General features: G+C 55.3%; 5 protein-coding genes across 5 annotated transcripts; 3 read left to right on the top strand and 2 right to left on the bottom strand.

The window, feature by feature from the left end:
• Positions 1 to 11610: 11610 nt before the first annotated feature.
• PHYSODRAFT_407630 (hypothetical protein) lies at positions 11611 to 11862 on the top strand (the record flags this gene model as incomplete). Its single annotated transcript, XM_009538808.1, has 1 exon — positions 11611 to 11862. A coding segment is annotated over one exon (252 nt), but the record flags the coding sequence as incomplete, so codon positions are not given.
• Positions 11863 to 12554: 692 nt separating this feature from the next.
• On the top strand, positions 12555 to 13304 carry PHYSODRAFT_306678 (hypothetical protein; the record flags this gene model as incomplete). The annotated part of the gene is made up of 1 exon (XM_009538807.1): positions 12555 to 13304. One exon carries the CDS (start codon positions 12555 to 12557, stop codon positions 13302 to 13304), a length of 750 nt encoding a protein of 249 aa, XP_009537102.1.
• A 347-nt stretch (positions 13305 to 13651) lies between these two features.
• On the top strand, positions 13652 to 14158 carry PHYSODRAFT_529482 (hypothetical protein; the record flags this gene model as incomplete). Its single annotated transcript, XM_009538806.1, has 1 exon — positions 13652 to 14158. The coding sequence occupies one exon, from the start codon at positions 13652 to 13654 to the stop codon at positions 14156 to 14158; it is 507 nt and encodes a 168-aa protein (XP_009537101.1).
• A 135-nt stretch (positions 14159 to 14293) lies between these two features.
• PHYSODRAFT_306677 (hypothetical protein) lies at positions 14294 to 15253 on the bottom strand (the record flags this gene model as incomplete). Its single annotated transcript, XM_009538805.1, has 3 exons — positions 14294 to 14731; positions 14793 to 14799; positions 14916 to 15253. 3 exons carry the CDS (start codon positions 15251 to 15253, stop codon positions 14294 to 14296), a joined length of 783 nt encoding a protein of 260 aa, XP_009537100.1.
• Positions 15254 to 17829: 2576 nt separating this feature from the next.
• Positions 17830 to 18747, bottom strand: PHYSODRAFT_528388 (hypothetical protein; the record flags this gene model as incomplete). Its single annotated transcript, XM_009538804.1, has 1 exon — positions 17830 to 18747. A coding segment is annotated over one exon (918 nt), but the record flags the coding sequence as incomplete, so codon positions are not given.
• Positions 18748 to 19542: the final 795 nt, after the last annotated feature.

The raw sequence follows: 19542 nt of genomic DNA, 5'->3' as shown, positions 1-19542 counted from the left end.
CTAAATGCTGCGACCAACCATGTCATGCCAACAGAAGCGTGGGTCCCACCATTATGGTAAAACGCAAGACGCAACGCTAGGGTAGCCACCCCTGATACTTCGCGTTGTATTCGCCTCACTCCGCGCTGAGGTAAAGCAAGACCCCACTGCTCCGTGCGCTCCTCAAGTCTCGAGAGTTGTTGCTGCGTCGCCTGCGCGTGGACTCGTCGTTGAAAGGCGTCACTGAACTCAAGGGCGTAAAACCGTGCTGACCAAAACCTCCCGCTGTCCGCATCCAACAATTTTCCTCCCCTCCTCCACCTTCTCGCTTTTACTTCTCCAATGCACGCCACTGGACTCGCCACACCTTCTACGAGCCCGAGCCCGTCTACTTCAAAAGTGGGCTCCCCCTAAAACGAGAGCCAAAAGTCGCACAAAATGGGCTCCCTCATGGTAAGTACGAGATCAAGGAGCCCTGGTTCGGGCTCCCCATTGGCTCCCCTCCAGGGCTCCCCAAATTTAGCTTCAAATCTATGACGGGCTCTTCATAGTAATATCTGATTGGCCAATTTTACCTAGACTTAAGGCGAGCAACTTCGCGTGATCGATGCGCCACGCTAGAAGATCGAGCTCAAAGATCGCCACACTAGAAGATCTCGCGCCGCTCATATGTGTACAGCCGCTCCGAGGCCACCCCAGCGTCGCCGATAGTCCTTCCTTCCCCTCAAGGAGAAGCCCTTTTTCCTATGTCTTTTCAGGTTAGAACCTGGAGATACTTCAATGACGGCCAATCATCAGCGAGATATTTAACACAGGTGAGGGGGAGCCCTTAACGAGGGCTCACAGTTCTGGAGGGCTCCTTTCACTTAACCTGTTGAACTCAAGAGCCCAGGAGCCCGAGCTCGCGACTTTTTGGGTTCACCCAAGAGCCCAGGAGCCGGCTCTTCCCAGGGCTCGCTGGAGTGATCAACTTCAACTTCGTGTGGCGCGCGTCCAGCACACAAGTGTACCACAACATCGGTACCCGCCCATCGATGATCCCACTCATCCACCTTCAAACATCAACAAGACCCGTACCCCTGGCTCCAGCCTCCATGGCGCTCTTCCCTCGCGGCGACTCGCCTGCGTTGCTGGTGCTGACGCAGGACGAGCTGCTGCAACATATCGGCGGCTTCATGCGCGGCGTCCCGTTCGTCGTGGGCGCGTTCGCGGCTCGAGAGGCGCAGCGAGTCAAGGCGGAACGACGCCGGCAGGTGACACCGGTCACTGCGCTGTACCCGCAGCCGCGCGGCTACTTGCCCCAACTGGCCATCATCCGCGACGAGTTGGAGATGCTGGCGCTGCTGTACCAAGTCTCCCAGCAGCCGGAACACCGCCACAACCCGCGCCTCGAATTCTACGAGGTCATCCGCTGCGCCGTCATGTTCAACCGACTCGACGCGCTGCAGTGGATCGGGCAGCACTGCGACCTGAGCGACTACCAGTTCGAGGGCAACCTGCTCAACTATGCAATCCACTACAGCGGAGACGTTGCGGTCATGGACTGGCTGCACGATAACGTACCCCGTCAGTTCGTGCACGTGCGTCCGTGGCAATTGTGCTTCGCGGCGTCGCGGGGAAACCTCACGGCTATTCGGTGGCTGCACGAGCATAACTACGAAGGGTTTTCGGCTGGAGTTATGGACGCGGCGGCGATCGCGGGGCATCTGGAGGTTGTGCAGTATCTGCACGAACATCGGACCGAGGGGTGCACGTACGAAGCGATGGATATGGCGGCGTCCAATGGCCACCTCGACGTCGTGCGCTTCTTGCATGATAATCGCACTGAGGGGTGCACGACGGTGGCTATGGGCTGTGCTGCTGGCTTCGGACATACGGAAGTGGTGGAGTTCCTGGGTAAACATCGGACGGAAGGGCCCCACCCGCGGGCGCTGGAGGACGCAGCTAAGAACGGACACATCAAATGTGTGAAGCTGCTGTGCAGATATTCGACCAGGGGGTGCCTCTTCCAGGCGCGGAAGGGAGCGGCCAAGATGAAGCACCAGGAGATTGTGGAGTATTTGTCCAGCATCATGGAGGACAACGTCTGGAGCTGCAACCCGCGGCGACACGAAGGTGATGGCCCGAGACGGTGCCAGAAGAACCAATATGCAATGGTTCTGCAGCGCAGGCCGTCGCGCTTGCCTCGCAGCAACACTAAGGCCAGGAAGGTTGAAGGAGGACTGTTCTCGCGGATTTTTGGCTGCGATTCAGGACGGAATGAGCCCACGCGTCTGTGCTCTCGAGACGTGAGCGTGCTGCACCGCACATCGGAATCGCTCTCAACCCACGAGCTTATGACGTAGGTCAGCTGCCGACAGAATTTCAGTCGGCTATTTTGTAGGTTAGTAAATATTGTGCACTTGCAGACTTCCGCGAGATGGTGTTGTGCATCTACAGTATATCCGCCTTGTAAAGTTGGTATCAAACAATTTTAATCAGTTGTACTACGAAGTAAGAGAAGCAAAGCATCGATTCATTGTGTTTGCGCCTGCAGGACCCGAACACGGGCGAGCGACTACAAGTGCGCATCGGAATCCACGTCGGCAACATCATCGGCGGCGTGATCGGCACCACGACACTGCGCTACAATATGTGGGGGCCGGATGCTCTCACGGCCAACGAACTCGAGTCGAACGGCGTCCCCGAGAAGATCCTGGTGAGCCCCATCGTCCAGGAGGTGGTCAAGGACATGATCGACATCCGCTGCACGTTCCACCGCAAGATCAACTTCACCAACACGCCCATGATGGACACGTATCTCGTCGAGTTCATCGAGCCTGACGGCAGTGGGGGTAAGGGCGGCACGGCAGGCAGCGGCGGCAGGATAAACAGCGGCAAGCAGCTGAACGAGCCCATTCGACCCGGGTCCGTATGCTCTGACGATAGCAAGAATCACGCTGGTACGTGAAGTCAATCCAACTAGTTAAAATAGTTCTCTAAATTTTATTAATATCGTAGACAAGCACTTTGCGGACAAAACTTAGTGCAAGCTGCAGTTGAAGTTGACTTCAACTTGACGTCGTACGATGGATCGACTTCTAAAACAATAATTTTCCAGCAGCACTGCGGCTACCAGTTCGAAGACATTTTATGGTTAACTACGCAATCTACTATAGCGATGACTAGCTGCAGGCCAACGAGCCTCGCTATCTCGTGCTACTCGCAAGGTTGAAACGATTTAGGCCCATTTACGTTTTATGCATTTTCCTCGGTTATTGATGCCATCATGAACTATCATGGGCTTGTACTTAAGTATGGTTTTTAACCCCATACACATGTGATGACATGTGAGCAAGTACGATAACTATACAAATAATGAACATAATATGTCCGCTCGAAAGAGCCGTGTTCTGAGCTTCTTTGAGCTATTGAGAGATGAAAAATGTTAAGAACTCGCGGAGTGACGTCGGTCTTAAAAAATATCTCCATTTTCGGACCCCCCAAATCCCGGATTTTATTTGGGGCTTGTGAGCTCAATATTTCTCCGAAATTTACGTATTGTATATTGACGGAAAGTTCGTGCTAAAAGCAATCGAATTAGAGTGTGTTTCGCTTATAACGAGTGATTTTAACTTTCAAATTTTCGATGTCCTGTTAGGTACGAAATTTGATTGGTCAACTTCAAACGCGATTATCTCGGTATCTCTAAATGGTGGCTTAGTATCATTTTGTTTGAGGCTGCCTCATATTCTCAGGCAGGGCTGCCAAAATTGCATTTTTTTCTATTTGAAAACAGTCAAAGAAAAAATCATCAGACACCTTTTGCCCACGTAATTTACGCGTTTTCGAGCACATGTTTCCGCACCAAAACGCGTCAAAGCCGTCACGTTCAAACGTTGATTGACTGATTTTTTACTGTGATATACCTCTTATATCCGTTTTTGATTATTCATACACCAAATACATTGGCTTACAGGTTTTTGCGATCGTATCGCATGTGTAACGGGGTTACACGCACAAGTGGCTACAGTCACTTGTTACTCAAACAGATGCGATGTCTGTTAGATGTTTGAACACTTCCTCGACCTTGGTGTAAGGTACACCAATGACTACATACATTTACGACCACCACGACGGGTGGTCCATACACATTTAGGATTCCTACTGGCTGAAAGCAGCATCTTTTAGCCAATGAGTGACTTGCATGTTAGCAGAATCCTGCCAACGAGCCGTTGGCAGATTCCTAGTTTAGAATATTACATTTAGAGGAAGTCAGAAGATAAAACAAAAATAGCAGTTCTCATCCTTTACCAAAACCCGCTACTTGGAGTCTTTATCTTGTTTAAGGTATACTCGTGGATCTCGAGTATACTTAACTCAAGTAAAAGAAACCTACGCTTCCTCATACACGTGCGCATACGTGTAAGCCGTAGTAGTGAGCCAAGGTAGGCCCATTACACCTGGTAGCACTTTGTAGTCCGTCCAACGACCGACTACCTGAACGTTCGTACGGAGCTGTACGAACGAGGAGCCGAGAACCTATTCATGAGCGCGGAAGTGCTCATGGAAAGCTCCACTTCGCCTGCAACTCATGTTGCACGCGCTGACTGCCTCCACCTGTCGGACCCAGAGTGGGAGGCACTCCAAAGACTGTCAACAGTCATTGGAGAAGCGGCTGTAGCTGCAATGCTGCGCACACTATCGCCGACGGAGCAACACGGTGTTGCTCTGGAATTCATCATGAAGGAGCAGCATGATGCTGCTTCCTCTATCACGGTGGCGTCGGGGACGACACCGCGCGAGCAATCATTGAAGCTAAACGTGAGCAACTATGTCGGAAGAGAGGACGAGCCTCTCCTCCGGTGGCTTGTCGAACTCGACACTGCCATTGCGGCTCGACGTATCGTCGACCCGTTGTCCAAGGTTGCGTTTGCCATGTCATGCCTTGGCGGACGCGCGAGAAGTTGGGCGTATATACGCCGACTCTCTGCTCCTACGTGCTTCAGCACGTACGAGGGTTTCAAGGAGGAGCTCAGGCAAGCGTTTGAGCCCCCGCAAAATGAGTTTCGGTCGAGGGCAGAGTTCCTCGACCTACAGCAGGGTAAGCACGATGTCCATGCTTACGCGCAGAGAGCACGGTACTTGGTCTCGAACATTGTGACCAACCCGATAGAAGAGGCGACCAAGGTCGTCACGTTCATGAAGGGTCTGAGAGATGGGCCTGTAAAGACCTATCTCTTCCGTGAGTACCCAGGCACTCTCGAAGCTGCGATTACTCTTGCAATGCAGGAGGAGTTTAGTCTGAGGCAGGCTAAACTGCATGCGAATGCGCCGAGGCTGCAACCGCCTCCGGTCGCGATAGCGGGAGGTCCGGAACCAATGGACCTCTCGAATGCAACGGCTGTTGGTTATCAACAGCAACAAGGAAGTAATGTACGATGCTTCCGTTGCGGAAGGATCGGTCACTATGCCCGAGAGTGCACGGTACCCGTGCACCGAGACGGTGGTCGACGCGGCGATGCCGGGCATCATCGTGGAAAAACAAAAGAAACGCTGGAACCTAGTAGGCGCGGGGCGCCCTACTGGTGAAGCAGTCACGCATGTCCAACTCGGACATGCGACACTGAGGACTGCAGCCCCCCAGTGAGGACCCTTCTCACTGCAAAATGCATGATGACAAACCGAACCTTGTCATCTTGAACGTGTCTTCGAAGAGAGAGAGCAACTCTCTTCGTGCTTTGGTTGATTCGGGCACGTCGAACAACTTTGTTCGACTGCGAAGTCTATCAAGGCTTGACTTCGAGGATTTAAAGATACCTCGAAGTATGCTGGAGGTACGACTGGCAACGGGTGCCGTCGTGAAGACCGAGAAGCACATGGTACGCGTGCGCTTCACGTATGAAGATCAAGAGTTTGTCGAGACCTTTATCGTTCTGGATCTGGACGATAAGTTTGACATTGTATTGGGCATGCAGTGGCTTGCACGGCATGATCCATTCATCGATTGGGAGAAGCGCACTCTCGTACGCTTCGGTCGCGACAGCGGAACAGTGAGCGATGGCCCTGTTGCCGCTAAAACGCACCGACAGGTGCGCGCGACTCCCCACTCGAGTCAGCGCCTAATGCCGCTGTCCCGGAGCGCCCTTTGCGCGCGCGAGCACGCGCGCAAGAGCAGCAAGCGTCGGCGTCGCCGCCGACGGCTGAAGGAGAAAATGTGTTGATCTCGGAGATCGACACCCGCTTTTCAGCGAAGCAGGAAGAGTCTCCGACCTCAAGGGGCACGGATGACGCAGGCGAGTCACACGCCTCAGCCGTGGAGGCTGACGCAAATCTGATTGGATCAGTTTTGGCCAATAATAAGAGCCAAGGTGACGAAACGCCGTCGACTCCGGGAGTCGATGGATTGGGTGAATTTGATTCGTCGGCTCAGGGAGCCGACGCATCCTCCGTAATGGGGGTCTCCGCCAATGGTTAGCGTCGAGGTATTAAAGTCGCGACGGTTCCTGGAACCGGCGCTGCGAAAAGGAATTTCGCGTCGACTCCGGGAGTCGACGCACCCTTTGTAACGAAGGGCTCCGCCAATAACAGGCGTCGAGGTGAAGATGGCGTGTCGGCTCCGGGAGCCGACGCTGCAAGCGGTGCGGACGGTTGCAAACGTCCCGCACCGGAAAAACTTGCATGCTGTCGTGCAGCCGGGCTTGAAGTCGCTCGCCCGCGGGACGTACCCGCCGGCGGTATACAAGAAGAACACCCGTCCACGGCTGGGCCTGGACGAGGTCAAGAACCAAGCGGAGCCGGGCTCCGCAAAACAAGAAGACAGCGCATGCGAAGGTCGCTGCGCAAGTCTCGGACTGGAGCCGAGACGCTACAAGAAATGTCTGCCGGGCAGACGGGGGCTGAGAAGCCGGACGTCGAGACGTTGAACGTCTTGACGCGTACCTGCTCCGGGTCCCGGTACAGGGAGATGACTCTCGCTAATCCTCCGACGCAAGCGTCGGAGTTGACTTCGCTTCCAGCCATGAGCTGGAAGCGCTTCGCGCGTGACTTGCACGATGGACGCATCGAGCAAATGTGCATTCTCTCGGACGCCAAGAGAACGAAGAGCGAGAATGAAGAACTGAGGCAGTTCTTCATGGAGAGCACCACTGAGAGCGAGGACACTCTCAGTGCGAAGACTAAGAAGGAGCGCTATGAGGAGCAGAGCTGGGACTCGCTGAAGTCGAGTCCCTTCTACGAGATTCTACGGGAGCACGTGGACGTGCTTCCGGAAGAGATCCCTGCGGAGCTTCCGCAGGACAAGGGCATCCAGCACGAGATTGACCTCGTGCTACTGTGTCACGCGGCAGTGGCCACTGCCGCGAGAGCAGGTCAAGGCGATCGACGACTTCTTTGAGAGTCGTCGCAAAGCTGGACAAGTGCGGGAATCGAAATCCCCGCACAGTGATCCGACGTTCTGTGTCAAGAAGCCACAGGGCGGCTGGCGCATCGTTCATGCGTACAACAAGCTGAACGATGCGACGATACCGGCGCAGACACCGATACCGCGAAAAGATGTCATCATCGATTCGATAGCCAGGAGCATTATCTACAGTGCTCTTGATCTGCGCGATGGGTTCTATCAGATCCTCATGCGTGAGAGCGATATCCCTCTCACGGCTGTGAGCATGCCGAGCGGCATGCTCTGGGAGTGGCTAGTGATGCCGCAGGGGCCGAAGAACGCCCCTCCGACCTTCAACAGGTGCGTGACGCACTTGTTGCGCTCGGTGCGCGACTTCGCACCGAGCTACTTCGACGATGTGTTCGTCCACAGCCGGGCTGCGGACGGGATGAGTGATGTTGAGATGCACAAGGTGCATCTCCGGAAGCTGCTTGCGCTCATGCGCAAGCAGAAGCTCTACGCGAACCTGAAGAAGTGCATCTTCGAGGCGAGTGAGATACCCGTGCTCGGGTGTCTCGTTGGGAAGAACGGTGTCCGCCCTGACCCTGAGGAGGTCAGAGTGAACAATGAGTGGCCAACGCCGTCGAACGTCAAGGAACTGCGGCAGTTCCTTGGCTTAGCCACGTACTTGTGCAAGTACGTGAAGGACTACGCGGGCATGATACGCCCGCTGTCACAGCTCCTGAAGAAGGACGCCGAGTGGGTTTGGACTGCTGAGTGTCAGCAGGCCTTCGATGCAGTCAAGCAGGGCTTGACTGAGGCGCCGATCTTGGCGGTGGCCGACCAAGATCGCCCGTTCCACGTTGTGTGCGACGCATCCGACTTCGCAATCGGATGTGCGTTGATGCAGCACGATCACGAGGGTCGTGATCGTGTGGTCTACTACCAATCGCGTCAGCTGAAGCCAGCTGAGCGGAACTACCCGGTGCATGACAAGGAACTCCTTGCCATGAAGTACGCACTCGCGAAGTTCCGAGTGTATCTACTCGGAAGCAAACCGTTCGTGGTCTATACGGACCACGCGTCACTGCGGACGGCTGTGAAGTCGCCGCACATCTCGCAACGGATGGCGAGATGGCTCTCATTCTTCGCGGAGTATAACTTCCGGGTTGAGTACAAACCCGGAAGACTCAATGTGGTGGCCGACGCGCTCTCGCGTCGACCTGACTACGTCACGACTGATGCCGACGTCAATGCCATTGACGCCATGCGATCGAGCACCCCAACGTCGTCACTGTTGGACGACGTGAAGGTCGCGTACGCGCACGACGCGGACGCGAAGCTCTTGCTGGCCTACAGCTCAGCGCCTTCTGACAAAGCTCGTCAGAAGCTGCCGAAGCATCTTCGTGCTCGTGCACACCGTTATCGGGTGCACGACGGGTTACTACTCTACAGTGCGGTCGACGACAACGCGGACCGCGTTGTCGTGCCCAATGACCATGACCTGCGACTCAGGATCATGTACGAGAATCACGATGCACCGACTGCGGGGCATCCGGGCCGTGAGAAGACATACCTTCTTCTCACGCGACACTTCTACTGGGCCCACCAATATATATGGGTGCGCAAGTACGTCCGTGCTTGCGAGGTTTGTCAACGTGTGAAGCCTGCGCCTTTCGCGCAGGCTCCCTTGCAGTCACTGCCGACTCCGTCGGAGTGTTGGCAGTCCATGTCTTTAGACTTCGTGTTCGGTCTTCCCCCGGACAGCCAGGAGAACACGGGCATTGTGGTCTTTGTTGACCGCTTCAGCAAGATGTACCATCTTGCTGCGGTACCCGCTGAAGTGACTGCGAAGCAGACGGCGCGTCTGTTCGTTGACATGGTGTTCAAACACCATGGCATGCCGATCGACATAGTGTCGGATCGAGACCCGCGCTTCACTGCGCATCTCTGGCAAGAAGTGTTTACACTTCTTGGGAGGCAACTTTCGATGTCGACTGCAGACCATCCGCAGACGGACGGGCAGACCGAACGCGTGAACCGCGTGCTCGTTGACGTGCTTAAGAGCTACGCTCACTCGTTCCAACACTGGAGCGAGTGTCTGCCGATGGCGGAGTAATCCATCAACAACTCGGTGCATGCCTCGACCGGGCATACGCCGTTGTACGTGAATGCCATGAGGCACCCACGCCTCCCGAGTCTACTCGGGATGGTGGCTCCTTCCTTAAGTGGGGGAGGATCTCCGACTGCAACGCAGCAGCCGAAGACTGCCGCTGACACTTGCACAGTGTCAGCCGCAACGACACGAAGTAAAGCCGAGAACCGCGCGTCTGTGCAGGGCACAGACACCACGAAGACGAACGCAGAGGCCGAACCTACTGCTGGAAACGGGCTGAACGAGTTCAGCTCGGACGCAATCAACTTCTTGCAGCGCAGACAAGCCGTCATTCGGTTTGTCCAAGACGCTATTGCAGTTTCTGTTGATCGACAGAAGCTGAACGCAGACAACGTTGGCAGGGGCAACACAAATAAATTCAAGAAGGTTCATTGGTTTTGTTAGCTACTCAAAACCTGCCTAAACATCCAGTTTCCGACTTCGGGGTGAGCAAGCTCGCTCCGCGCTTCATCGGGCCGTCCACTGTGCTGGCACGGCACGGCAACGCCTACACACTGGACATACCGTCTAGTATGCGCCTCCATCCGACGTTCTACGTCGGACGGCTGAAGCCATACCTGCAGTACGAGCTACCTAGCTCGACTGAACCGAAGCAGAAGACTCGGCGGAAGCCGTCATCCTCACCAGCGCGAAGTCGCGCTGGAGCAGCGGGTCGAGCTAATGGTCCAGCTCGGCCGGAACGATCGAGGCGGCCTGGAAGGCCGCCGCAACCTGAGGATACTTCAGAGCGCCCAGCGCTCTGGAACTACTCCACGACCGGAACTCGGTCGTGGGGAGACGCGAGATCAGGGTCGACACCAAGTTGACCACACACGGGGCGTGTCTCCACCACCACCGTCGCCAATTCGTGACGCACACGGCTCAACTCGATGGATAGTTGAGCGGATTGTTGGTCACAGTATCCCGAGAACGAACAGGCAACCGGTTCGTGTTCGTATCCGTTGGAGAGGATTCCCTCCCAACCAAGATACATGGGAGCCGCGGAACGTCTTGCTCGAAGACGTCCCGGACATGGTGAGGGCGTACGAAGCCCACCATGCGCTACACGCTGGAAAGTAATACGAGCGCTGTTGTTAACAACAGCGCCCGTAGGCACTTCAAGGGCAGGCTGTGGGTCCTGCCCCCGCGGCAGCGACGCGCTTCGCACGTTGCCGCACATGCTACTCAGCAGCAGAGAGGTTCTCCGCTGCTGCGCCAGCCGTCTTCAACTTCGACGCGCTCGTTCCATTACGAGCGCGCTCTCTTCAACGTCACGCATTGACCAAGCGGTCAATGGTGGTTGACGTGCCGGGACCGGCACGTCTAACTTTGACGGGGGATGGTGTAACGGGGTTACACGCACAAGTGGCTACAGTCACTTGTTACTCTAACAGATGCGATGTCTGTTAGATGTTTGAACACTTCCTCGACCTTGGTGTAAGGTACACCAATGACTACATACATTTACGACCACCACGACGGGTGGTCCATACACATTTAGGATTCCTACTGGCTGAAAGCAGCATCTTTTAGCCAATGAGTGACTTGCATGTTAGCAGAATCCTGCCAACGAGCCGTTGGCAGATTCCTAGTTTAGAATATTACATTTAGAGGAAGTCAGAAGATAAAACAAAAATAGCAGTTCTCATCTTTTACCAAAACCCGCTACTTGGAGTCTTTATCTTGTTTAAGGTATACTCGTGGATCTCGAGTATACTTAACTCAAGTAAAAGAAACCTACGCTTCCTCATACACGTGCGCATACGTGTAAGCCGTAGTAGTGAGCCAAGGTAGGCCCATTAGAGTCTGTTCGCTACGTAGCTGGAGATGGAGACGGAAACCAAAAGTGTGACCGGATTGGTCAAAAGTAGGTAGCACACAACAAGACAACTAGAGATGGCACTGTGAATTCGTCTGCAGCTCTTTGAGGTGGAGAGGGGCGGATCTACCTAGAGATTTACAGGGCCAGGCACAACATGGGAGACGAAGATGCAATGTCCTCGCTGCGTGCTCCGCCGTGGCACAGGCTGTGGCTTTGTATGCAGACAGTTGCGAACCAGGACCTCCTGCTGGCAAGAAGAACCGTTTTACCGTCACCACTCTGCGCTTCGAGTCGATGCTTCAATCATCAGCCTATTCAAGCTGGTTCGAGACCAATCTGCGCTGTACGAGATCAACCTTCTTCCGTACAGCTAGCTTTCTACAAGATCATGGGGTCGCTTTTGCACAAGCTAAGGTCAAGAAGCATTCCTACGAAAAGAAGGTGGCAGCGGCGTTGTATTTCCTGGGCTCAGCGGGTGGATATCGTGAGGTGGGAGCTGCAATGGGCATGGCTAGAAGCTACGTCATGGAGATCACTACGGAGGTAGACGTTAGAAGCTCCTTTCAGGCGAGACTTGCCTCGGCCCTGTGCTGCTTGCGGTGCGGCCGAGGCTTGCAGACGCTCGAGCATGCGAGATGGGGCGGGAGCAGGCTCTGGCGTAGCAGACATCGCCACTGATACTTGAGCTAGCGGAACAAATGTGGACGCAGTCTCGGCGCCTTCTAGCAGCAGACCTTCATCACCGGCAGATGGTGTCAGCGAGACGAGGGGCTCGGACGCTGGCGTTTCGTCATGACGTGCGGGGGGCGCAAGAACCGAAGAGCCTTGAGCAGCGGCATGTTCCGCACGCGTGGCCGCACTGGTGACATTTTCTCAAGTGGGGAGGAGAGCCATCCCATATCTGTCCTGTGATTGGCTTAAAATTTGTCTGGAGATGGATACATAGCGAACGAGCTGTGCACCATCTCCATCTCTAGTACAACGCGAACAGGCTCTTACAGCATGCGCTCTCTCAGCTTTCCGCACTCAGCTTGTGCGCATTCTGCGCTCGGATGAGTTCTGCAGACGACGCCGATGCCGTCGCGGCCTCCCGCCCGCTCATGACGGACGCACGCATAGAGCTACAGCCAAGGCGCACATCCACAATAGGAGCGACCACCAGCCACCAAACGCATGGGACCCCAGAAGCAGCAAGTCCACAGCGCCAGATGCAGGAACCTCATTGGGCACTTACGGTGATGGCCGTCGCAAGCAGCTGGGGCCATCACGAGCACTCCGTGCGGTTGGACGGTCGAGGCCCTAATTATGACTATGATGGAGGCATGGGCAACACCTTCACCGCTGGCGGTGATGTTTCCGCTGTCGCTGGAGCTGGCTACGATTCCAGAGGTAATCTTCGCAACGGATTAGTTGCTTTGCTCTTAAGTGGTGATAGTGGTGGCGGTGATAGAGTCCGTGGTGGCGGTGATGGAGTCCGTGGTGACGGCGATGGAGTCCGTGGTGACGTACGTGATGTGCAGGGCTTTACCAGTGGCGACGTCGAGCAAAGCTGGCGCCAGCTCAGTGAGGATGCTCGGAACCCCGACGATGCCGAGCATGAAGTGCTTGTCGACCAAGGATACGGCGAGCAGGGTGATGACGAACATGATGAAGCCGAACAAGGTGACGAAGGACACGCTGACGATCACTCAACGACAGATGGGGGGGGGGGGTCACTAGAGGTGGAGGAACAGATAGTTGAAGCAGCAGAGAAAATATTGCGCCAGACGCCGAGGAACAGCATCGATACTTGGGTGCTGTATAGAAGGCTACTCCGTTATCGACACCTAAAAATGCTTTCGCGTGCTGTAGCGTGTGCGCTAGCAATGCAGATGCGAGATCACGAAAAAGAGACACTTCGGGAGCAAGTTCCAGACATCCGATTTAATATCAATCGTTGTCGGAGAAGGACTGTATCAACCGCTTTCGGTTCCGCAAGGTGCACTTAGCCTATTTGCTGATGCAATTCCGACTGCAACCATTTTTCTCGACTGAAGAAGGATATCGAGTATCTGGCATCGAGGGGTATCCGGCCCGCTGGAGGGAGCAAGTGACCAAGTTTGGGCGATCGGAGAGTAATCTCAGTTCCATTTTCTACTATGTATGTGATCGAATATCTTCGCGCTGCGCCCCGCTACTGAAAGGAGATTGGGATCGGGTTAGTGCGCGACTGGAAGACTTCGCATCAGCTATCTACGCAAAAGGATCGGCGCTGAAGAATCTGTGGGGTTTTATTTTTATAGACGGAACGGTGAGGAAAATATGCCGTCCAGGAGATAGCATCGAGCAGCGAGCGATGTACAACGGTCACAAGCGTTCTCATGCAGTGAAATATCAGGCCGTGACGACACCGGATGGAATTATCGTGCACATGTTTGGCCCTGCTCAAGCACGTGCGCACGACCTTACGTTGCTGGAGGATTCAGACCTGGAGAATATAATCGACCGCGATCAGCGATATCACAGCTACCTGCTCTACGGCGACCCTGCCTACGGCCAGACGGACGTATTTGCATCTCCTTTTGACAAGGTGGGAGCAACAAGAGAAGAGATTGAAGTCAACCGGTCGCTTAGCAAAGTGAGGATCTTGGTCGAGTGGATGTTCGGCAAAATAATTGGTGAATGGGCTATGCTGGACTTCAAGCGCAAAATGAGCATTGGGAACGTTCCCGTTGGTATGCTTTACGAGGTCGCCGCCATTTTCGCTAACTGCGTGACGATCGTACGGCACCAGAATATCATTAGCAGCTACTTTGATGTTCGCCCGCCTTCATTTGAGGAGTATTTTGCTGGACTGGATTAGGCAACAATAATTAGTTGGAAACCAAAGCAATATTTTATTGATGCCTCTCGTACGCTGGCTTACTCGTTAGCAAAAAAATAACTTAGCTCGTCGCTGAAACTAAAAAGAATGAGAGATGGTATCGATGTGACCACGCTAAGCAGCGCTACTGCGGTTGGCGCTTCCGCCGCCGAAATGCTGGAGAAGCAAGTGCGTCGTGTTAGCCAGCGTCTCAACGGCTTTCGTCAGCGCGTTATCTCGAGCAGCTTGGGCCGCTCGATCTTTGGCCATCATCGCTTCTTCCCGCGCCCATATTTCGCTCACTCGAAGGCGCGTCCTGCCGACCTTGTGGCCGGATTCATTCTCCTCCTCGTCGTTGTCTTCTTCCGTCTGGTCGCTCTCTTCGTTATCTCCTTGCTTCGTTTCTTCATCACTGCTGTATTCACTCCCCAACAAACGTCGCAGGCCTGTGCGTTCATCGCTGGCAGCACTCTCAGCTTCGCTTGCGTCGTGTTGGACAGCATGCTCTTCATCATCTGGAGCTTCCGGCGCAGTTGAACGCTCCTGACCGAGGGCTTTCGCCTTGCGTCGCTTCTACCTGTACGTCAATTATTGAATCGTTAATTAAAAGCTGTTCTAGCTGCAAAAAACTTACCTCTGCGCTGCATTACGCATCGCTTTCTGCGAGAGCACAAGAGAGCAACAGCGGCCAGTCGTCGTGCCAGCGGCGTTGTTGAGCAGCATACAGGCTTGAGCGACCTCCTCGAAGGGTATCTACAGCTCAAGACCCGCTTCGATGAAACTCAACAAGCTGAGAAGGACAAGAAGAAGCGCAAGTTGAAGCGTTTGTCGGCCCAGCGCTGAGAGCTTGTCGCGGCATGCCCTGAGCGAGAAGGAAGCCGTCACGGCTTCGTTGAGCTGGTCTGCTACGGCTTGCCACCCCTCTTCGCCCTTGCCATGCGGCGTCTTGTAGGTCTTACGGCGCGTGACGATCTGGACCAGCTTGATCAGATCCCGCTCGTGGAACCGCGAGCGCTTGTTTGGGTCGACGACACGGAACTGGACGTCATCGCGCTGCTCGCGCACAAGCTCATCAAGAGCCTCTATCCCCGGCATGTCGTCGCTGGCAGCAAGTTTCCTTTTGAGGAGAAGGTTTCCTCTGTCCGAGATTGATATTCGTACCTAATTGAATATACATGAGCAAAAGGTGTCGCTGACAATTTTACAATTTACGAGTCCCAGGAGTGGCAGCAAAAGATGTAAAATACGTGGGCAAAAGGTGTCTATTCAGCATCGAATCCATACATAACGATATCGATATACAAATAGATTATTGGTTCAATTCCAATGTAAGTAAACGGCCAATCTAGGGTCGTTTGGTTAATTCGGTGCCGTGGTGGGGTTGACCAGTGAGGACGCATTTTGTATCTTTCCGTCTTGTTATTCGTAGAAATAACATTAAGTACGAAACTCATACTAACTACTACAACTGGAACTGGTTGGCGGGGAAATCTAGGCGGGAACTCGATGGGCCGGCGTCAGTAAACGAGCCATCTACTTCCCACTCTTCATTTTGAAAGTAATACAGCACAATGGTCAATACCTACACGCAGGAGATGAAGCAAGAGATAATCGGTCAAGTCCAAGCAGGCATCGCTGTTGCCACAGTCGCAACGGCGACCGGCGTCCACGAAAGGACGATTCGGAAGTGGCTGGCGGCAGCAAATGAAAGCAAGTCGAGTGCCTCCGCGAGGCCCGGGCCGAAGCCGTTCTTCCCCCCAGTTGCTGAGCTAGTCGATACACATTCGGATGTCCACGCCATTCTTCTTGAGGACGATCACAATCGGGGAAGCCCACGGCGACAGCGACATCTCGATCAGACCCGTTTCCAGCAGCTTCTTCAGGAGCTCGTACACCTTCATCATCAAGTGAGGGGCAATGGACCTTGGTCGTTGAGCAAAGGGTTTGGCGTCACCCACATCCAGGCCACACACCACGCCCCTGGCCGGGGCCGGCGCAGCATTGTCATCCCCAAGGAAGATCTTGCGGTGATACTTGAGTATAGAGCGCAACTTCTGTTCCCCATCCGGGGTAGTCCGCCCGGGCTCTCCAACATCAGCTTTGTCGATATTACATTCGGGCTCAGGTCCTTCAGCTCAGGAAGCAAGGCCAATTCGTCACGCAACTGGGACAACAACTCGCTCCCCTCGTGCAGATACACTCCAGCTTCCAGGTCAAGCTCCTCCTGATTAATTCGCATGCATCGATTGTACTCTTCCTCCAGCTTCCGCAGCGGGGTACTGGGCATCGACGCAGTGGATATGTCAGGCTCTTCCCGGTCGGAGATGTCTTCCGAGCGGTCACCATCCAGGTCGGACTCGGCCCAATCAGAGATGATCAGGTTCCACTCATCAGAACTCGAATCGGACTCAGCTGCAGTGCCGACATCGCTGTGAGCGTCCTCGACAGTCGGACGTCGACGGATTCTGCTTCGTTATCACCTCCGTCTGAGACGCCCTCGACGGATCCCGCCCGGGACTCAGCGTTACCCTGCTGGAGCATGACCAGCCGGTCCGTCCGGGATCCCGATTCAGGCCGTAGGAGAATCCTGGTTGGCCATTCACGCTGCGGTCTTTCGACGGCTGGGGGTTGCCGACTCCACTCGAGCTCGATCTGCTCTTGCTCACGTGCCTCTGCTTCCGGAGACACTGTGTTCTCGTAGATCAGCTGCTGCCACTCCTGATACCGCTTGCTTCCCGGCCGGACAAATCTCCCAAACCGGGGAAAGTGCCCGAACTCGACAATCCGGGCCACAGGAGTCCGGTTGTCGATCCAGACTTTCTGCTTGGAGATGTTCACCACCTTCACCGAAGACGCCCACGACTGGGTAGCATACAGGATCTTGGTGACCCAACGATCACCCCGGCCGGCTCACACGACATCCCGTTGGGGGTTGCTCTGGCCGTACCTAACCTTCACGATCCCATGTTCCCCCGGACGGAGATAGATCCCCTCATCCGGGGTTACCGGGAGATCCAAGCCCACTTTGTCGCGGCGCGGACCGTCACACATCACAACCGTTTCTTCGTCCGGGAGCTGCACTAGTCCTTCTCGCACGCTCAACCGCACTCCAGCCGCATACATGAAGTTCATCCCCAGAAGTACTTCCAATCCTTCGCCGATATTCGCCAACCAGACACTCATCACATACACCACGCGGAATCCCAGAGTGATCTTCACCCGGGCGTACGACGTAATGTTCGTGGGAGCACCTCCTAGTCCGGACACCCTGATCGGCTCCGGCAACATCCGGAATTTCAGCTTGAGCCTACGCGCAAGGTCCAAGATAATCATGCTTCCAGATGCACCAGTATCCAAGAGTATCATCGTTCGGAGATCGTTCACCGCCCCATGTACTGTCACCACTTCATGACTCTCTTCAGGCTCGTGATCCTCCCACCAACCGTATCTCTGTCCGGGCTGTAGGATGACTTCGACTTGGTCATCGCCATCCGGGTTTTCCCGTCCAGGATCCGTACAGTTGGGGTCGTCAAACTGGTCCTGAAATATAGCTGACATGCATTGGTGGTTATCTGGTTTTCTCCTTCTCAACCCGGGTCCGACATTAACTAAGACACACAATCCTTTGGGTTTCGCCAGCCCGGCGCGTTCTGGATCCCCATCCAGCGGGCTTATAAGTTTAACGACGACCCCGGATCGGCCTCATCACCCAGCAGTTGCTTGCGCAGGGGTGGAGGCAGGTTTTGCAACATCCCCTTCCGAGCGAGTGTCTTCACGGCTTCCAAGGCGTCGTAATCTCCACAGGTTCCTTCATGAATCTTGCCACAGCGTGAGCACGGCTTCACTCGACACGCGTATCCCGGATGGCCCTTCCGGTTGCTCCGGTCGCAAACGATCTCCGCCCAGCAGTTCTGCTCCTTGTGACCAAACTTGAGGCACTTCTCGCAAAACTCGTTCCGGTCAGGGTTCTCCCGTCGGGGCGACTGCCATCCCGGCCGGGGCGACTGCCGCCCTGGACGGGAATCACTCTGCGTAGGCGGGCGCCACCTACTCTGCTCGATCGCCTTGAAAATGGCTTGACGGAGCTCGGTCTCCGGGATCTGAGCAACGGTTGGGGAACTTGGCGCCACCTCAGCCGGGGTACTCCGGCTGGACTCCTTCGACTCCGCTTGGGACTGCTTGGTTTCTTCAACTTCATTCTCGATGCGTACACGACCTTCAGATTCGTAGCCGGACTCCCCATCCGAAGTTGCCACAAACGCGCGGCGCCTCGGCTTGAAACGGGAATCCTGGATGTTGCCTGCTCGGAAGTTCCGCCTGGGCGATGGCGTATCATATCCCCCATCCAGGTTCAGGTCCTCCTGTTGCTCCAGGATGTCTTCGAGGTCCTCCAGGCTGCGGATCTTCTGGTTAGCCAGGATGGCCTTCAGCTGGGAGTCCCGGAAATTCTTCAGGAAACGCTTGACATGTTGCTTGCGTTCCTTCTTGGACTTCCGGTACTTGATCCCCGCCTTGACTGCAGCCTCGTTTAGCCTGTAAAAGAACTCCATCGGGGTCTCAGACGTCTTCTGCCGCATGGTGTCATACCGTTACGGGTGCTACGGTCGGCAGCCGACAGGAGGGAGACATGGAGGCCTTTCCGAGGGGTTCCGCCGGTATGGTTCGTGTCGGTGGCTGTGTCAGGACGTAACGAGAGCAGCGCAACCCGGAGTTGCCGCCTCCGAGCCCGTCTTGCTATCGCCAGGGCCGGAAACTTCACCGTCGTTTTGGTCCCCGGACGGGAGGTCCCCGTCGGGGCAACCTGGGTCGCCGTAGTAGATCGGTGCGCCGCATTAACTGCGGCCGGCTCATTCTTCACCACAGTCGGCCTCAGAGTCCTTGCTAGACGCGCGACGTCGACTTCCGGCAGTGTCGCCAGTAGCTGTTCCCAGCCGGCTTCGGTCGTGTTCTTCTGTTCCGGCTGTGCACCTGCGACCGTTGCGTTTCCCGTGATTACGCCCGTTGCCCTTTCAGGGTTGTAACTTCCCGTTTGTATGGGAGTTGCCCGATTAGGGTCGGATGTTCCCCGTTCAGGTTGAGCTTGGGCAGATGTTGCTTGAAGGTCGCATATCTGTCCCACATGGAAACGCTGGATATTCTGAGCAGACATACGTTCTCGCGCACGCGCGACTTCCGACGCCTGCAGCCTGGCTGCCAACGGGACCAGGTCCTGCTGGGCCTGCCCGGCCCGGGCGGCCATCTCGGCGGCGTGCTTCGCTTCGGCCTCAGCTAGCTGTTGGCGGATGTACTCCGTGGCAGCTGCCTCCACACGCTCACGCTCGGCTCGCGCAGCTTCAAGACGAGCAGCTTCGACGTTGGCTTCGGCCGTCAGAAACTGCGAGGCG

Source organism: Phytophthora sojae (genome assembly GCF_000149755.1).
Source record: "Phytophthora sojae unplaced genomic scaffold PHYSOscaffold_12, whole genome shotgun sequence".
NCBI lineage: Eukaryota > Oomycota > Peronosporomycetes > Peronosporales > Peronosporaceae > Phytophthora > Phytophthora sojae.
This window is presented reverse-complemented; position numbering and strand designations above follow the sequence as displayed.